General features: G+C 40.1%; 2 protein-coding genes across 6 annotated transcripts in view; one reads left to right on the top strand and one right to left on the bottom strand.

The window, feature by feature from the left end:
• Nucleotides 1-566: 566 nt before the first annotated feature.
• On the bottom strand, nucleotides 567-3,665 carry purg (purine-rich element binding protein G). The gene has a single exon (XM_018744766.2). The coding sequence runs from the start codon at nucleotides 3,243-3,245 to the stop codon at nucleotides 2,217-2,219; it is 1,029 nt and encodes a 342-aa protein (XP_018600282.1). The 5' UTR covers nucleotides 3,246-3,665; the 3' UTR covers nucleotides 567-2,216.
• Nucleotides 3,666-3,796: 131 nt separating this feature from the next.
• wrn (WRN RecQ like helicase) overlaps nucleotides 3,797-17,163 on the top strand; it is a 33,536-nt gene continuing 20,169 nt past the window's right edge. For 2 of the 5 annotated variants that reach the window (XM_018744762.2, XM_018744760.2), the window contains exons 1-21: nucleotides 3,798-4,092; nucleotides 4,182-4,335; nucleotides 5,091-5,212; nucleotides 7,259-7,404; nucleotides 8,442-8,590; nucleotides 9,277-9,426; nucleotides 9,601-9,643; nucleotides 9,856-9,961; nucleotides 10,066-10,447; nucleotides 10,688-10,768; nucleotides 11,294-11,435; nucleotides 12,017-12,092; nucleotides 12,672-12,739; nucleotides 13,585-13,693; nucleotides 14,137-14,205; nucleotides 14,806-14,888; nucleotides 15,169-15,275; nucleotides 15,449-15,642; nucleotides 15,831-16,005; nucleotides 16,338-16,519; nucleotides 16,646-16,747. In XM_018744762.2, coding sequence (XP_018600278.2) covers nucleotides 4,261-4,335; nucleotides 5,091-5,212; nucleotides 7,259-7,404; nucleotides 8,442-8,590; nucleotides 9,277-9,426; nucleotides 9,601-9,643; nucleotides 9,856-9,961; nucleotides 10,066-10,447; nucleotides 10,688-10,768; nucleotides 11,294-11,435; nucleotides 12,017-12,092; nucleotides 12,672-12,739; nucleotides 13,585-13,693; nucleotides 14,137-14,205; nucleotides 14,806-14,888; nucleotides 15,169-15,275; nucleotides 15,449-15,642; nucleotides 15,831-16,005; nucleotides 16,338-16,519; nucleotides 16,646-16,747 — 2,561 coding nt within the window. In that variant the 5' untranslated portion in view covers nucleotides 3,798-4,092; nucleotides 4,182-4,260. Of the gene's footprint in view, nucleotides 4,093-4,181; nucleotides 4,336-5,090; nucleotides 5,213-7,258; nucleotides 7,405-8,441; nucleotides 8,591-9,276; nucleotides 9,427-9,600; nucleotides 9,644-9,855; nucleotides 9,962-10,065; nucleotides 10,448-10,687; nucleotides 10,769-11,293; nucleotides 11,436-12,016; nucleotides 12,093-12,671; nucleotides 12,740-13,584; nucleotides 13,694-14,136; nucleotides 14,206-14,805; nucleotides 14,889-15,168; nucleotides 15,276-15,448; nucleotides 15,643-15,830; nucleotides 16,006-16,337; nucleotides 16,520-16,645; nucleotides 16,748-17,163 lie in introns of those variants that run through there. The other 3 variants (XM_018744763.2, XM_018744761.2, XM_018744765.2) reach the window with 3 other exon arrangements.

The following is a 17,163-nucleotide window of genomic DNA, read 5'->3' as shown; positions in this document are numbered from 1 at the left end:
CACTATGATTTTTTTTTTTTTTATTTTTACTGTTTCAGTGTGGACCTCAAGTAATTAAGAACTTGATCCAGACTTTCAATTAAATCCCTTTCTTGTATAAATGGTCCACCTCAGTATAAATCTTTGACCTGTGTTACAGTTACAAACCCCCAACTGGTTTCTCACCTTTGTACTGTAATTCGCAATGCTTAAGGGATATGTCCACAAAAGGACAGATTTAAAGGTTATGAGCTTCTTACATTGCTCACAAAAGGGAAAAAAAATCAAATTCACAGGTTCTCTACTTACTGTAAACATATATACAATGTTGCTGAACCTCACCAAAAAGCATTTTGGAAAGTTCTCTACACACTTATAACATTTAAAAGCTTTGTCACATCTACATAAATATAGCCCCAGGAAACACAAAGTATTAAAAACTTTGTTTTTTTCTGGGTAATCAGGGGTCGATGCAAACAAACCAAATGACATTGAAAACTTAGAATTTAATTTTAGTGAAACAGAGTTCACCAAAATTGTTAGCAGCCAACAAACATTTAAAAAATATTTAGAAGCTACTGCAAAGCTTTTTTTTTTTTTTTTTAAACAGAGAAACTGAAGAAAATAAGATGTCTCTAGATTGTAACTCGACACAGCAGCAGATAAAATGCATAAGAGGAAATCAGACTCAGTCTTTTTTGGCAGAAACTATACATCTCTAATCAGGGACTGTATGGGGCATTAAATGAATGTTCTGAAGGGTGCTCAAAGAGATGGATTTAAAAAATAAAAAATAATAATAAAAAAAAAACCTATGTTGTGAAAATACAATGAACCAATTGCTTTCAGAGGCCAAAACAAAACTAAGTGCTGTTCCTTTTTTTCCAAGCAGCTAATAACCTGACATGATTTGGCAGCGCTCTGTCAGGAAATAAACAGCCATAGTTGCTAGTTTTACATTTACAGTCAAGAGAAGAGTCATAAATGACTAGGGCTTTGACAAAATAAGCAACCTTTAAAATCTTTAAGACGGCCATTTCACAAGAACTGCCAATCTATATTTAGTAGCACCACAAGATTTTCTCCACTAAAGGTGTTTGAAACAAAAACACTATTACTGTACAATTAACTAAATCAACGCCAAATGCAGAAAGCTGCCTAAATGCGGACGGTGACCAACATAGTAATAAACTGGCAATTGAGGGCCACCTCATCCTCAGGGTTGCAGGCTGCGTTCTGTAGCATAAAATGCTTGAAACATTTAAATACGCACATGGCATGACTTGGGTGCTTCAAGTAACTTTAGATTTAGATTTCAAGTAGGACCTGGACCACCAAGAATGGCTTTAAGGCAAAATAAAATTACTAATATGCTCACCAGGGGTGCAAAATCTGAAGGCTGTCACTCAAATAACGCCTTAGCAACATCTCCCTGAAATCCAGTGAACGAGAGAGAAAGTAGTGCTGCTCATTACTTGGTGTATTTTTCCCCCCCCCCTAGTCAGGTTCATAACTCAGACTTGCACAAAAACAGATTTTGAACCCCTTGATTGACATCTGCTCGGCTTTTATGATTTTTTGCTTCCTCTTGGCATTTGATAACCTTTGTTTACACTGACACAAAGGAATGACGACATTTTTTGATTTTGATATACAATGCCCCAACAGGACACAGAACAGACCGATCAACATAGTATCCTAACGGTTACAGGATGCAGAATGGGCAATGTCACATAAGTAACACCATGTAAAGTGCACATATCAATGGGCCTAATAATAACACATAAGCATTGCTGAAAAATTAAGTGTACTCCTAATATCAATAGCCCCTTTCCATACAGTAGCCATGAATCTAACTGACCTACACTGGAAAGTATAAGCATACATGGTCTCTCACACAAACACACACTTAAAACATTTGAAAAGCTTCAATTTTTAAACTCAAATGCAATGTTTAGGGTAGCTTATCCCATAGATCATTTTCACTGGTCAGATGTGAACTACCTAGGTTCTATCCTTAACCCTGCACGTATTTCCGATTGATGGCATCGCTTATTTTCAAGAATATAACATAAGAACAATGAATTTAAAAGTGCTAGGTGGCTAGAGTCATACAGTACAGTATTTCGGAGGTACATTATTAGGAAACTTTTTTTTATAAACTATCTTGTTATTGTCACATTTTGCCACGTTTTCTCTAGAGCTCACTGTGGTGTTAACCCTCAGGGAAGGCTTTGTCAATCCTCTTGGTCTTCGCTGTCAGCGTGTGGCTCTGTCCTCTTCTCCTTCTGACAGGTGAAGATACGGCGCATTTCCTCCTCATACCTGATGAAGTTGTCCCCAAACCTAGCCCAGGCCTTAAGGGGCACAGTGATCGTGTTCCTGTATGGTTGCCGCACCTCACTGATCTTCAAAAATACGCCATACCTGTTGGACCCCACGTCAAAGTAGAACCTCTTATTGTCCACCCGGAAGGACACGGCCTCTGGGAGCTCAGGGGACTCGTCATGGTTCCGACTACCCCTTCCTCGCTCTTCGGCCTCTTCATCGCCGTAGTCCTCGATCAGCTGGGACAGAGCGTCTCGGAACTCAATCAGGCCCTGGGCAGGCAGCACAATGGTCTGCTCGATACCCTGCCCATAGTACCCCATGGTACCTTGACCGCGGCTCACTGTCTGCCTGATGCGGAGGAACCTGCCACGCTGGTTCTCTTTCAGGTCCAGGTAGTACTTCCTGTTGTCCCTCTCAATGAACTCACTTTTGAGTACCCTGTGGGCATGCTCCTCTGAAGTGGCAGACCCCGTGGGGGACAGGGGCACAGCCTGTGGGTGGTGGTCCGGCTGCCTCCTGCGGGAATCAGCTTGCAGCCTGCTCTGCCCGTTGCTCTGCTCTTCAGACCTTGGCGTTTGGCTGCCCCGCAGCCCAATATGAGCGTAGTAATCGATGAAGTCTCCCAGGCAATAGCGTAGGTCAGGGGCCATGGACATGGACAGGGTGAGCTTGCTCTTGCGCACGTTGTCGTGGCGACCCCGGCCGATCCACACCTCGGCAATCTTCAGGAAGCGGCCCCTGGAGCTTTGCTTCACGTCCAAGTAGAAGCGCTTCTTTTGGATGTCGACGCGCTTCGAGGCGAGTTCCTGAATCTCCTGCACGCCCTGCACGGCCGGGTGGAGGTACTGCGGGGGGTACACGGCTCTAGGAGCGGAGTCAGTCGCCGGCGGCCGTCCCCTGCCGCGCTCCATCCCTCTGCCACCGCTATCGGCCATAACTACTCCGCTTGTCTCCTCTCCATTACTGTCGGGCTATTAGCGGGTTACCCACAATCCCGTGGGAGAAAGAACCTCGACCGACCTGGGAAACAGCAGTCCTGCTATGTCATCAGCAGTGCGGCTTTCTCTCGTCCTATTAGAGGTCAAGCGGAGGGCTTCATGTCACAAGATCGCCGCGTCCCGCTGCCTGTACCGGCTCTACTGAAGGCCGGTCGCTCCCGTCTCCTTCTGCTAGCTGCTAACTCGTCGTTAGCTACTAGTTAATTAGCCAGCTAGCTCACAGCTAACAGAAATCGCGCAAACCAAATATGCCGGCAGCTGGAGGACGCTGCTTTAACAACCGCACTACCTAGGAGATTTCTTAGAAAATAAAAAGACGTTTTGTAAAGTAATCCTTTGGCGTCGTTAACAAACACTAATTAGGGTGAACGCGACACGCAGACATTTCAAGCGACGGCTTTGGTGGAACTCCTACTCGCCTCCAGCCTTCGAGCTGCAAATTATTGCGGAGAGGAAGCGGCGCGTCCCATGACGTCATTTTTGCCGCGACAGAATTTACAGCGAGGACACTCACATGGCGGGAGCGGGAAGTGGGAGTATCTCATAACAACACTAACAGGACGCAGCGCAGTTTAGTGGTTCATTTTAATTGAGCGGGGCCGCTATTTCTGTAGTGTGTTGAAAGAATAAATTAAAAGTGAATCAAAATTTAAGATGACATTAAAGCAACTTTAGCTGCACGACCTTAAAGAACCAAAAAACTAACAGTTCGTAACGCACGACGACGCGTGTTGGGATGGATCCGCAGACGCAGGTAGTTGGCAAAATTCCACCAAAGACTGAGGTACATAAGTCAGGAGCTAAATGACCGGTAAATAAATGGAACTGCGATAACTGGTATTGCTGCTACCACAGTATTTTTATTATCGATAGTGCTGGATAAACAAGCGTCGCAAGCCTGAGTGTGAGAGCGCACTTTGACTGAGGCGATTTCAAGACCACAAGTGAAGTAATGGAAAGCATGGCGGAGCGGAGACTGCCGCGGTGGATGTCAGGGGAAAGGAGACAGGACAAGAAGTTCACACAGGTGACAGTGGGGGGAGTTGAAGGCACTTACCTGTCTGTCCTCCGGATCTCAGACTTCGTCACGCTGTTTATTTTTTTTCCCCCAGTAAAACCCGTGCCAGCGGGGCGATTGCTGCTCCGGACCGAAGCGACATGTTCAGGCGATGTGTCCGCACATTCATGAACGGTTTTTTCTTTGCGTTCAGTTCCAGATGTCCTTCTCATTTGCCTATGTGCACCAGCAGCATCGGTTTTCCGCGTCTCATATTCAAATAACACGGTTTTCTGCTTGTTCCTCTTCTTCCACAGCCATGTATTTCGTATTGCCCTCACTGTCGAGCGCATCATCATGTGTTCAGGTTTTACCTGTTTCAGGTCTCATAAACATCTCAACGCAGTTGTGTATCGTTGATATTTTGCATGAAAAATAACTAGCGCTTGTACGTGTACTCGTCGTATACAAACAACACTTACCACGCATTTGTATTTTTTGAAATGAAATTTTGAATTTCTCCTGCCTTTTCTTTAACATTTTCTACTTTTGTTCCCTAGTTTCAGTATAAATAGTTATTGCACATAATGTTAATGTTAAGATTGTTGCAGTGAGCTGCTTTGTTAAATAAACTGTAAAGCACTGCTGCGTCAGTCATTCTACTTTCTCTGGCTATTTTAAAATACATACGCATAAATTGCCATTATTAACTGCATCAGGACTATAACACAGCATTGTATGTCAATTTTTTTTTTTTTTTTTTTAAATTTTTTGTTTTCCCCCAGGCTCAACAAGGGTTACGCAAAAAGAATGTAATTGAGGATGGTCTGCCATACCTGGAGTTCGCTGGCACTGTTATCTACAGCCGTGAGAAAAACGACTGCTCATTTTTGACTGAGGATTTAAGGTAATCTGTAGGAGGATCTATTTTATGATGAGTATTTCAGTTAAATTATTTTTTACTTGTGTTGAGCCTCTGGCCTTGTGTGCTTTTCTACCCTTTTGCAGAATAATTTAAAAAAATATCCTATGAATATTAACATAGTTGGAAGGTCCATCTTCTATGCATTAACAGAAAGAAGATGATGAAAATTTACTTTAAACCAAATTGTACAAATTTCTGAAATGGTGATTATTAAGTTTGATATTTAAAGCCAGTTCTGCTTTCAATTCAGTCCCTTATTTAATCAGTTACTGTCATAACATGTTGTAAAGACCACCTTGTATGATAAAATATATCACCATAAAAGCTCCTTGAAGCTGCTGCCCCCCCAAGAAGCAGCAGAAATGGGGGGAAAAAATACTCGTGATTCGTTAGTGCTACATTTGTGCCGTTGTTGTTTTTGAGGCATTAACAGTTATTTTTTTCCAGGATGTGACGTCCCCATACAATGCTGGAAACTCGAATTCGGTCTCATTCGTTTGTCCTACATTTCTACTGATTTTTGCCTTTTAAACCGCAGTGCCATCTCTTTTATTCTCTATATTTCTAGTAATTCACATGACATCACCCCGATCTGTGAAGCTGGCCCCTGACAAACATCACAAATAAAGAAAAGCACATTTTTCATTAGTGCTACATTTGTGCTGATTTCTGCCGTTCAAACTGCTCCTCCGTCTCTTTTACTTTTGGAGATAATGGAGGTTGTTTACATGGCACGTGATGTGCACATGTATCATGTCTGCTGAAATTCACTGTAACTTTGAGGTTTTCCCAATAATGTAAGACCTTGCACTTTCATTTTGTTCTATATTTAAGCAATTTTCCAGCACAATTTTCCAGCACATATTTATTTATTTCTTTATGTTTTCTGTTAAGTTAGCATTGTTTTACAAAAAATATGTATTGTGTACACAGGACTCTGGAAATATTAGAGTGAATTTGTACATGTTTTGAGTCCTATTGTTCATTTAGAAAAAAAAAATCTTGATGTAAACTGTACAGTGTTGGTTTTTTCCACTTGTTGAGTGTACTTGGGTGAATCAGTACTGTTCATTGAGCTGCAGCACTTTTTCCATCATGTTCGACCACAACATGGACCACTGAGTGAAGTGGGACAGGTAAAAGGCAGTAGTATTATACAGATTGGAAGTCATAGTATCCATATTATGACTATCGCCATAAGTAACGTGTCATATAATCACTAATACCTGAAATCTGATATATTGCAGTGATGTCAGGTGTAATATATCTCTATATATTTAAAAAAAGTAAAAGAGATGGAACCGCGGTTTGCACGGCAGAAACCTACACAAATGTAGCACTAATGAAAAATGCATTTTTTGCTCTTTGTGCTGTTTTGGGGGGGACAGCTTCATGGATCCGGGTGATATCACGTGTAATGTTATCCTTTATACTTAAAATGGAAAAGAGGTAAAACCGCGGTTTGAATGGCACAAATGTAGCACAAATGAATGAGCCCAAAGTCCAGTGTCTCCTGCATTGTAAGGGGCCTGGAGTGATGTCACGTGCCACATGCCACGTAAACAACATTTAACATCTCCAGAACCAAAGGAGATAGAACTGTGGTTTAAATGACACAAAAAGGCACAAATGAAGCACAAACAGATGAGTCCGAATTCGAGTGTCTCTGGCGTTGTGATGTCACATCCTGGAAAAATAAATGTTAATATCTCAAAAACAACGGCACAAATTCTAATTTTTACAGCAGAAAAAGTCTCAAATGTAGCACTAACAAATCATGAGGTTTTTTCATTTGTGTTGTTTGTAGGGGGGCCAGCTTCACGGAGCTCGCCATCAACCAGTACGTTACCTAGAATAGCTTGTTTAACTCCATGCTCTTTGTTTTACTTTGTGGTTGTTGTACAGCTCTACAACCTTGCCATCGCTTAAGTAAAGTAAAAAGTTTGCACCCTTTCTTTCCTTAAAGTATTTTAATTTATTGCAGCTCACTTAGTCAGGCTGCTATGCTACCACTTGTTGTTCACCCAGGTCCAGTCTCACACCTGGGTCTGCAGTGGGGTTTGATATGGAATGGCCACCGAGCTTTGCTAAGGGGGAAACAAAGAAAGTTGCCTTGATCCAGCTCTGTGTTTCTGAGGATAAATGTTACCTCTTTCACATCTCCTCCATGTCAGGTTTGTTCAAGTATGAATGAAAATGTCAGTGAATATGCATGAATTACTGCTTTTTTCTTATCCAGTGGTACCCTGTAGATTTTTTTTCTTTCTGTATGTCTATATAGAATATAGTTTTAATATTATACTTATTGTGTAGCTCATTTTTCTATGTTCTTCTTTTAGTAGAAACTAGTTTAAAATAGGATGTTTTTTCATCTTTTAATATCTAAGATGGAAAGATGTAAATGTTTTCACAATATAAATCTTGTCACAGACCTGCTTTATTGGATGGAAACCCCTAATTTTTTGTAAATTTGCTTTCAGTACATACTTTAATAAAACTTGGATAACCTAAAACAATATTAGTTCATTTGTAATGTCAGGAGTGTTTTGTTAATTGCTGGGACTGGTAGCATGGTCACACAGCTCCTGGGCCATGAGGTCAGATGTGGGTTGAAATCCAGCTCTATATGGAATTTGCACGGGTTTCCTCCTACCATCCAAAAATGTGTTTCAGGTGTCCTTACTTTGTGTATGTGTGAGTGAAGGAGTGCCTGTTTAATTTCCCTGTGATGGCCTGGCATCATGTCCATGGTGTACCCTACTTTACACCTTGCGCTTTCAGGATAGGCTTTGGACTACTGTGACCCTGCATTGGACACGTGGTTTATTTATGGTTATATTTATTTAGCTAACACTTTTCTCCAAAGAAGCTTATATTGGTAAGTTTCTTAAAGTAATTTACCCTTTAATACAGTTGGGTAATTTTTTTAATTGCAATATTATAGTCATAGTGCCTTGATCAAGGGTACCACAGCAGGAAATAATATTTGAGCCTTGGTCCTTGGAGTACACGGTGGGATCTCTAATCATTACACCTCTGGTGGTAATTGAAAGGTGGATGAGAAGTTCTGCCTAAGAAGTGCTGTTTTAAAGAAGCACAAAATTCAAATATGATATGGTCACATTGAATGAGAAGTGTACATTATCTCAGTGTTTCTTAGACTTAAACTATATAAGGTTTTGGCTTCTTGCCCTTGGTGTTTCTATTGTAGGGTTTCCTTCAGGTCTGAAGATGTTACTACAGGATGAGAACATTAGAAAGGTTGGGATTGGCATCGAAGGAGACATGTGGAAGCTGTTAAGTGACTTTGATGTCAAACTAAACAACTTTTTGGAGCTTACAAATTTGGCAAATGAAAAAGTAAGTTTGGAAGAGCAAATTTATGAATGTTTTGATGCTCAATAAAAAATGTACAGTTGGTCCCTGACTTATGAAATTAATTGGGACTGAGAATTGGTTTGTTACTAGAAAAGTGTATTAATCAAATGCCACAGGGTGCAGGCCAGGGGCTCCTCAACAGTTCTATAGGCAGCTATTTCTGTAAGGTGTGCTGGCAGAAGCAGTGATTCTGGACAAACTGACCATGCTTCTTCTCTCGCATGTTTGTGTTTAAATCTCTCTTTAACAAGTTAAATAACTTTAATTACTTTAAAAAATTTGTTTGTTACTTGGAAGTTCATAAATTGGGGACCAACTGTACTTGGAAACTCCCTCTGCAATGTGAGTGGAGGACCTACACTGAAATTTGGAAAATTTAATTTAAAAAAGATTGAATATTTCTCAGTTTGCTTGGTGAAAACCCTTAGACATGTACCGAGTACAAAACATTCTTCTAGCCTGATTTTTATCACAAGTGATTTCTTGTTCTGAAGTAGCTCCTGCTGCAGTGTATTTCTTATTATGACCTAAGCCAAGCTTTTGAACTTGTTCTTTGCCCCTTGTTCTGACTTTGAGAGAGAACTTGGTATAATGAGAAAATAAAGTGACTGAGCATTCTTTGACTGTTCTCATGGGTGGGTTTATGTGAGTTTGTGTTCTCTTTGCAGCTCAGGTGTGTGGAGCAATGGAGTCTGGATGGCCTAGTGAAACATTTGTTCAACAAGCAGCTCAAGAAAGACAAGGATGTTCGCTGCAGCCAATGGAATGATTTCAGTCTTACAGAGGACCAAAAAAGATATGCTGCCACAGATGCTTATGTAAGCTTAGTCTAGGTTGAAAGTTTATCCTGAAAGTCAGAAAAATCATTTAACATGGTTTACATACATAAGAGTTGTGTGATATTGTGGCCAGTTGTTACTTCCCTAGGCCTGGAAGTTCACAATAGCCACTCTGTTAAGTCAGTTTTTTAGACCTCTCTTTTACCCTATTAGGCTGGACTGATCATTTACAACAGGCTGGAGAATATGAATATGGGTGAGTCACCATTGAATATATAAATGTATCCCATACTCATACTGTGAAAGTATTATTGCTGCAAGATTGAAATTCTTTGTCAAGCAGGGTAGTCTGTCCTAGATTCAATTACTGCTTTATTGAATATCTGCCCCTAAGGCCTTAGAGCAGTTACATATAAGTAGATTTTCCATATTTTAATTACTACGTTGTTGTGTTCCATTGATGTTCAGAAAGCAGTGTTCCACAAAGTGGAATCAAAGGGAAGTTGCTTCACATGGCCAGCGAGCTGGAGGCACTTGCAGGCTGCATTCCCGAGGGAGCATGCAGAATTTCTGGGTATGACATTTGCAGACTTCTCTGGGATACATGTTCCTTTTGCCTTCTGGTTTACAAGAGGAGAAAAAATTAATTTGTTTAAAATGACTTCTTTGCCATTGTAGCCTTGCTGAACTTGTAGAAGACATGACTGTTAAGGTGGGAACGTTAAGACATTCCTTGATGGCGTATAAACATAAGCAATGCACCACCAATGTGGTAGTTGACAGACAAAATTTGTCAGAAAAGAAGACGCTGATACCTCACAGCACAGCTGCCATCCATCAGGGATCATCTGACAGTGAAGATGTGGATCACTCAAGCACAGATCTCATGGTTCCTGGTGGAGTTTCTGATGTTGTAGAAGAAGTTACCAAGATCAAGGACTATAACACGAACCTCAGAAAGTGCATTATGTCTCTTGATATATCTGAATATGAACTTCAGATGTTGGAGATGCAAGCAAGACAAGAGGATCTTGTGGAGCAATCTACTTTGGAGTTCCAGGTGTGTGTTTTTTTACTTGTTAATTGATTATGGCTGTTTTCATTGCTCATTGTAAAAACTTTAATATTAAAGAACATGAAAATTTACACAGGCTTAGGTGTATGTTTTATCATTGAGCACTCTAGTTTTAGTGCAATACATTTCACAGTTCACAAAAGTAGTGACTCTGCAGCAGAATTGTTCAGTTATATAGTACTGTACTTTTTAATATGTAACAAAGGTGCTTTTTTTCCTTTGCAGGATCAACAGACCTTAAATAATTCCTCTGATATTTCCTGTATAATTGAAAGTGATGAAGAACTGGACAATGAAATGCTTCAGGTGACCTATAATGGGAAATTTGGCTTATCACAATTATTGCTGCTGTTTGTACTGATTCTCATTAGAATCAGTACTGTAATTATTCTATTGACAACCTTGTCCTCAGTCATGGAACATTGGTTTACTGCATGTTCTCCTTGCACATGTTTCCTTTTGTACAACTTTTGTTTTAGCTGCATATGTTCTGTTTGGGGACAGCTGTTAATGTCGTGTTGGAGCTGCTGCCTTTAGACCCAAGGGTTGCGCATTAAAATCCCACCTCCAGCTGTAGTACCCTTGAGCAAGATACTTGCCTTGAATTGCTCTAGTAAAATTACCCAGCTGTGTAAATGGGTAAATAATTGTAGGTAACACTTTAAGTTACTCTTGAGAAAAGCAATCAGCTAAAAGAGTAAATGTATGTAATAGTTATAAAGAATAACCCAGGCCTTACTGAGAGTCACAGTCACGTTGGAGGAGTGAGTAGCAGAGAACAGTTTTTCTAATGCCTATTTTGAGATCACCTCTATGCATTGTTATAATCAGTATGTTGAAGAGTTGGAGAAGTCTAGCTCCCAGGACCAAAAGCTGCAACACTCCAACAGCAAGGCACTGCAAGGTCATTCCGGATTAGTGGAGGATGAGGAAGAAGATGAGGGCATAGAGGAGGAGGCTGAGCAAGAGTTAGGTAATGGCCTTGTCCTGTCATCTTTGTCAGAATGGGATATCATGTGCTGAAAGCATGTGCTAAAACACCAGGATGGGAAGTGATGAAGATACAGAACTGTCTGAAGTGGTGATAATTGGGAAGCGTGAGTTGAAGATGAATACATTGCCTGTTCCCTGCATAGCAAACAAACCCAAAGTGTCTGCTTTCCATGCCAAATAAACACAGCGCTTCTTCCTTGCACAGCAAACCAACAGAAATGCCTCTTCCCTCTATACTGTGTCAGAAATGTTTTTTCTATAGACTGTACTGTCTGTCTTGGTACAAGAATGTTGTCAGAATTTTTCTGTCATCTCAGTACAGTGATATCAGTTGTGACGTCCATGATTTATACCTTCAGAATAAAAAACATTGCTTAACAAAAGGTTGCTCTAGGTGCATCAGTAGTGCAGCAAAGAACTGTGGGTTATCATCGTCTTCAAATCTTAGGTTCATCTGTAGTGACAAAATCCAGTTTCTCCAGACTTTATTATGATCTACAATCAATGAACATTTGGGTGTAACTTGAGTCAATTTTGTCCCCTTCCCGCTCTTTCATACAGATCCTTCAATACCAGTACCAAACTCAGAAGAGATTAAATGCTTGAAAAAGTATTTTGGCCATTCCAGTTTCAAACCGTAAGTGAAATGGTATTTTCTTCATTCTTATATAATTTAATTATTTATTCTTACACATTCTCATGTTGGCATGCTTCAGTAATGGTGTATATATATAATATATATATATTTACTGCATTTCCCTTGTGTTATTTGATGTTCTCCATTTATATTAGTTCCAAATATGGCATCTTAATCCATTTCTTTGCCAGGTGAGGTTTTGTAATAACCTGTTCAAACCACAACCCCTTGAAAGTTCTGCACCTTGTCTGTTGCTTATTTGATGAAATACAACTCTAGCATTTTGCCCTGGTTCTTCTGTAGGAAAGGGCTTATTGCAAACTAATAGAATTATTATTGATTTTTTTTTTTTGGTGCCATAATAGAGATGTAGTTGGCTAGGGATGACAATGTCTGCTACATAAATAAAATGTAAATTCAAAACCAGTAGCAATGTTATCTGTGTTGCCATGCTATCGAGCACTTGACACTTCCAAATTAGACATATTTTGAAATGCAGACAAAACTTTGGAGGCAAAATTTGCTTTTCATCTTAGACTTATTCTTCTCCTTTCAAAAAATTGCATGTTCTCTTTTCAGTGTACAGTGGAAAGTCATTTACTCTGTTCTGAATGAAAGAAGAGATAATCTTGTTGTCATGGCAACAGGTGAGATTTTTTAAAAATGTGGCTAATGACTATTTACGATCTTTATAACATTACTCCTCAGAGGAGGAAGGGAAGAGGATGCTCACAAATTTAGGAGGAAATTGAACGTGCTGTATTAATTTAAAGAGCTTTCCATCTGTCCATTAGGATTTAACAGGTGATCTGTACATAATGTTTTCTGTTTTTTCCTGTTAGAGTAGATTGTTTCTCCAGTAGCTTACCCTGATAGACCACAGACTGTGATTTGACACTTAACAGATGTTTTGTCTTTCACAAAGATATGTGAAGTAAAATAGATATGTGAAGGTAAATGAAGATTACAAATTTTTCACGCTTTCATGATAATGCAGCCATATTATGAAACTCCTTCAATCTGTTATCCACAGCAGTGGATATTTTCCCAAGGTCCTCCTCCAAAGACCCAAATCTGATAACAGAAAAGGGAATGGGCTCAAGAAATGTTCTTTCAGTTCTTTCATTTTAAACTCTGCTTTTTGGAATATAATAATATAAATTATTATGGCTTGAGAATTTGACTTTGCAGAACAGCTGGATTTCTGTATTTAAAACAAGGAGTAATTATTTGTATCTTATAATACTGGACTTTTAATTTACAATTATGCAGAAGTAAGCTGTGACTCAGTCTTTTGACCTTAAATCAGTTTGATACTGGAAAACAAGGCAAGTGTGACGAATTAATGAGGTTTGTCTTTTGCTGGCACACCAAGTACAAGCATGATAAAAGGTCTTTTAGTTGATGTAACGCTTCCTGCTGGTATTCAGAGGGCTGTTTGTTTGTTGAGATTTTATATTAAATTTTGGTCCTTGGCTGTGTTATCCTCAAGGCTATGGGAAGAGCTTGTGCTTCCAGTTCCCACCAGTGTACTGTGGGGGGATCAGTGTTGTCATCTCCCCACTGATTGCACTCATGGAGGACCAGGTGCTGCAGCTCAGGTGGGGATATACTTTGAGTGTGTCTCTGTGAAAACATGAGAACGCTTTGAAAAAACACTCATGAGATCACAAATGAAGTAATTCCTGTTTCTAGACTGATGTATGTGGTTTATTGTCGGTTGGTAAAGAGAGAATGTTCTGTGCTGTACATGCAAGAACCTTTAACGTTACAGAAGTAGCCTGTGTTTCCCAGCACACGTGGAAGCACCTGATGCACGTGAACATATTACAGCATATTACATGCATATTACAGCAACTTTTTTTTTTTTGTTTTTTTTTTTTTTTTAAATACTTTTTCTCATCCTGACTAGCAGGATGGCTTACATTCTTCATAAGGTCATTGAAACTGACAGCTTTTACGGCAGTTTTTCAGTAGGCGGACTCTGGAGAAGAAATGGATGTGTGGTCTGACATGACAATGGTGTACTATTCCTTTGTTGCAGAATGTCAAACATTCCAGCTTGTTTCCTTGGGTCAGCTCAGAATGAAAACATTTTGGCTAATGTAAAACAGTAAGTTTTTTTTTTTATATCATGTTAATTGGGTGTGTTAAGTGGGTGGCACAGCGAGTAGCGCTGCTCTCACAGCGCCTGGGTGGTGCGAGAGGCCGTGGGTTCAATCTCCACTCAGTCTGTACGGAGTTTGTATGTTTGTATGTTCTGCCCCGTGTCTGCAATGGGTTTCCTCCAGGTGCTGTTCAGGTTCCCCCATAGTGTGTGAGTGACAGAGAGAGTGTGTTCCACTGATGTATGGATGAGTGACCCAATATAAGTAGTGTATCTAGCAGTTTAAGTCACCTTGGTGAATAAGGTATGTGGACTGATAATACTACATAGTATCCATTGGAAGTTGCTTTGGAGAAAAGCGTCTGCTAATAAATAAATGTAAATTGCTTTTTCTCATGGTAAAATGTTGTCTTTTGCAAGTTTAGGCAGAGTAATGATTTTCAATGTCATATTGCATTGTCACCTTGATCAGTAATGATCAAGAGCCATGTGTATGTTGATTTATTTAGATGTGATTTTATTCAAGACAGTTTGTTATCAGACTGAATTGCTGAGGTTCTGTATCCTAAGATGTATTGGATGCTAAATCAGTGTGTTCTTTTGCAGGGGTCACTACAGAGTTGTATACATGACCCCAGAGTTCTGTACAGGCACAATATGGCTGCTGGAGCAGCTCAATAACAGCGTTGGTGAGTGACAGGACTGAGACATCTTTTCAGGTATCTTTACAGGTAGTGTGTAACTGAAGGTGTCAAATAAGAGAGTAGGAAGGGTAATTTAGGTATGTGGAGTTGCAACCAAAGTGTTTCTGGTTGAAGCACCAGATGGGGCCCTCTGGTTCCACTGAGAAATGTGAAATATTCAGGTAATATTCAGAATAAACTGGAAATTCCAAAAGTATCAAAGTGTCAGCTAAGCAAAGACACAATAATGGTAAGTGGAGAAAATAATACAGTTTTCTTTATGTAGGACTATCACTGGTAGCAATAGATGAGGCCCACTGCATTTCAGAGTGGGGACATGACTTCAGAGGTGCATACAGGAACCTTGGTAACCTGAGGAGGACTCTTGGCAAGGTGAGTTGAGGGCACAGTGTTTTCATTTACTGTATGCCATCACTGAATTTGGTGTACTGTGATGGAGAGGAGATGTGAAATCTAGAACCCAGCTAAACCCAGGCAGTTACTGAATGAGCAGCGGATTTCTGTAGTAAACAATTTAATGCAAATTCCTCCACTGTCTTCTCCAGGTTCCTATATTGGCATTGACAGCCACTGCCAGTCCATCTGTGCGGGAGGACATTGTGAAAAGCTTGAAGCTAATCAATCCTGTAGTGACCTGCACCTCCTTTGACAGGCCCAACATTTTCCTAGACGTACACTATAAGTCAGGCAATGCCCTGCAGGACTTGAAGCAGTTCCTGGTCAAGAAGGGTGGTCTGGGGTCAGTTTTCATTATGGGGGATAAAATGCTGGGTGGGGCACTTGGTGCAGATCACTTTGTGAAATACATCTCCCTAAATGCAGAGAAAACAGTACACTATGTTGTATTGGTTAAATCTTGTGTGTTCCCATGTGTTACCAGTTAATTCCTCAATGACTAATGACCATTGGTTTCACTGGTTTCTTCAGGGAAGAGTATGAATTTGAAGGCCCTACCATTGTATACTGTCCATCGAGGAAGGAAGCGGAGCGTGTATCTGCTGAGCTCTACAAGTTGGGCATCTTGTGTGGTGTGTACCATGCTGGACTGGGCGTTAAGCAAAGGAGGGAAACTCAGCATCGCTTCATGAGGGACGAGATCCAGGTGAGTGTTTTCAAACAGTAGACACATTCACACACAGACATTTTTACACGTCAGGTTTCAAAAGAAAGGTTTATGAGGCTCAGGTGTGCCTCTGAGAATTGTCTTTGAATTACAGTAGTCATGTACAGCACTCTGTGCCGCTCCAGTGAGAAGAGAACTCCGAAAGAATGAATTGAATTGAATACTGTCATATAATTACTGTCAGGATTCATATTGTTAACAGTGGTCTCTGCTGCTTAAATTTTATTTTAATTTGATGATACAAAGATCTACATTTGTCCTTCAAATTACTTCTTGAATAGGGTGTAAGAGGTGCATTTTGTTGATTTCAGTGCATGGTTGCCACGGTAGCATTTGGGATGGGAATAAACAAGGCAGATATCCGGAAGGTTATCCATTATGGAGCACCCAAAGAAATGGAATCTTACTACCAGGAGATTGGACGTGCCGGGAGAGACGGACTTCCCAGTGCATGCCATGTTTTATGGGCTTCGGGGGACATGGTATTAAACAGGTGAAGATGGTTGTGTTTTCTTTAGAACAGCCATAAAAAAAACAACTGCTGGTCCATAACAGCAAAATGAAGTGAGTATTTGGTATGAAAATATTCAGGTGTCATTAAAGTAAAAATAAACCACAGGTTTCTCCTCAACAAAGTGAGGAATGATCGCTTCCGTGGATACAAGATAAAAATGATGGCCAAGATGGAGCAGTATCTCAAGTCTCAGAGATGCAGGAGGAAGTAAGTAGCATTTACTATTTCCTGAGATTTACTCAGATTTTCCTGAGATTGTTCTGTAATTTTAATGTTATTCATCCATGGATGGATTTAATGTTATTTTTCAGGCATAATTTGTATCTGTAAGCAAAATTATCATGTCATTTTTTTCTGGCTAAATATTTATAGTTCATTACTTTAATCTCAGTTAAATGAATGGACAGGCCTGTTGCTAGTACAGTGCACCACAATGGAATAAAGCAGATACAGGCAGTCCCCGGATTACGAATGAGTTCCGTGTCCTCATGTTGTCTTTAAGTCAGATTTTGATGTAAGTCGGAACAGTGAGGTATGGTGGGTATCCAGCATCAGTTTTTCAAATGTTTGTCTTAGTATATAGTGAATCGTGTCCCTTTCTGTGCATAAAAAACGTGAAAGAA

The sequence above is a fragment of the Scleropages formosus genome, chromosome 6, assembly GCF_900964775.1.
Source record: "Scleropages formosus chromosome 6, fSclFor1.1, whole genome shotgun sequence".
NCBI classification, from domain to species: domain Eukaryota; kingdom Metazoa; phylum Chordata; class Actinopteri; order Osteoglossiformes; family Osteoglossidae; genus Scleropages; species Scleropages formosus.
This window is presented reverse-complemented; position numbering and strand designations above follow the sequence as displayed.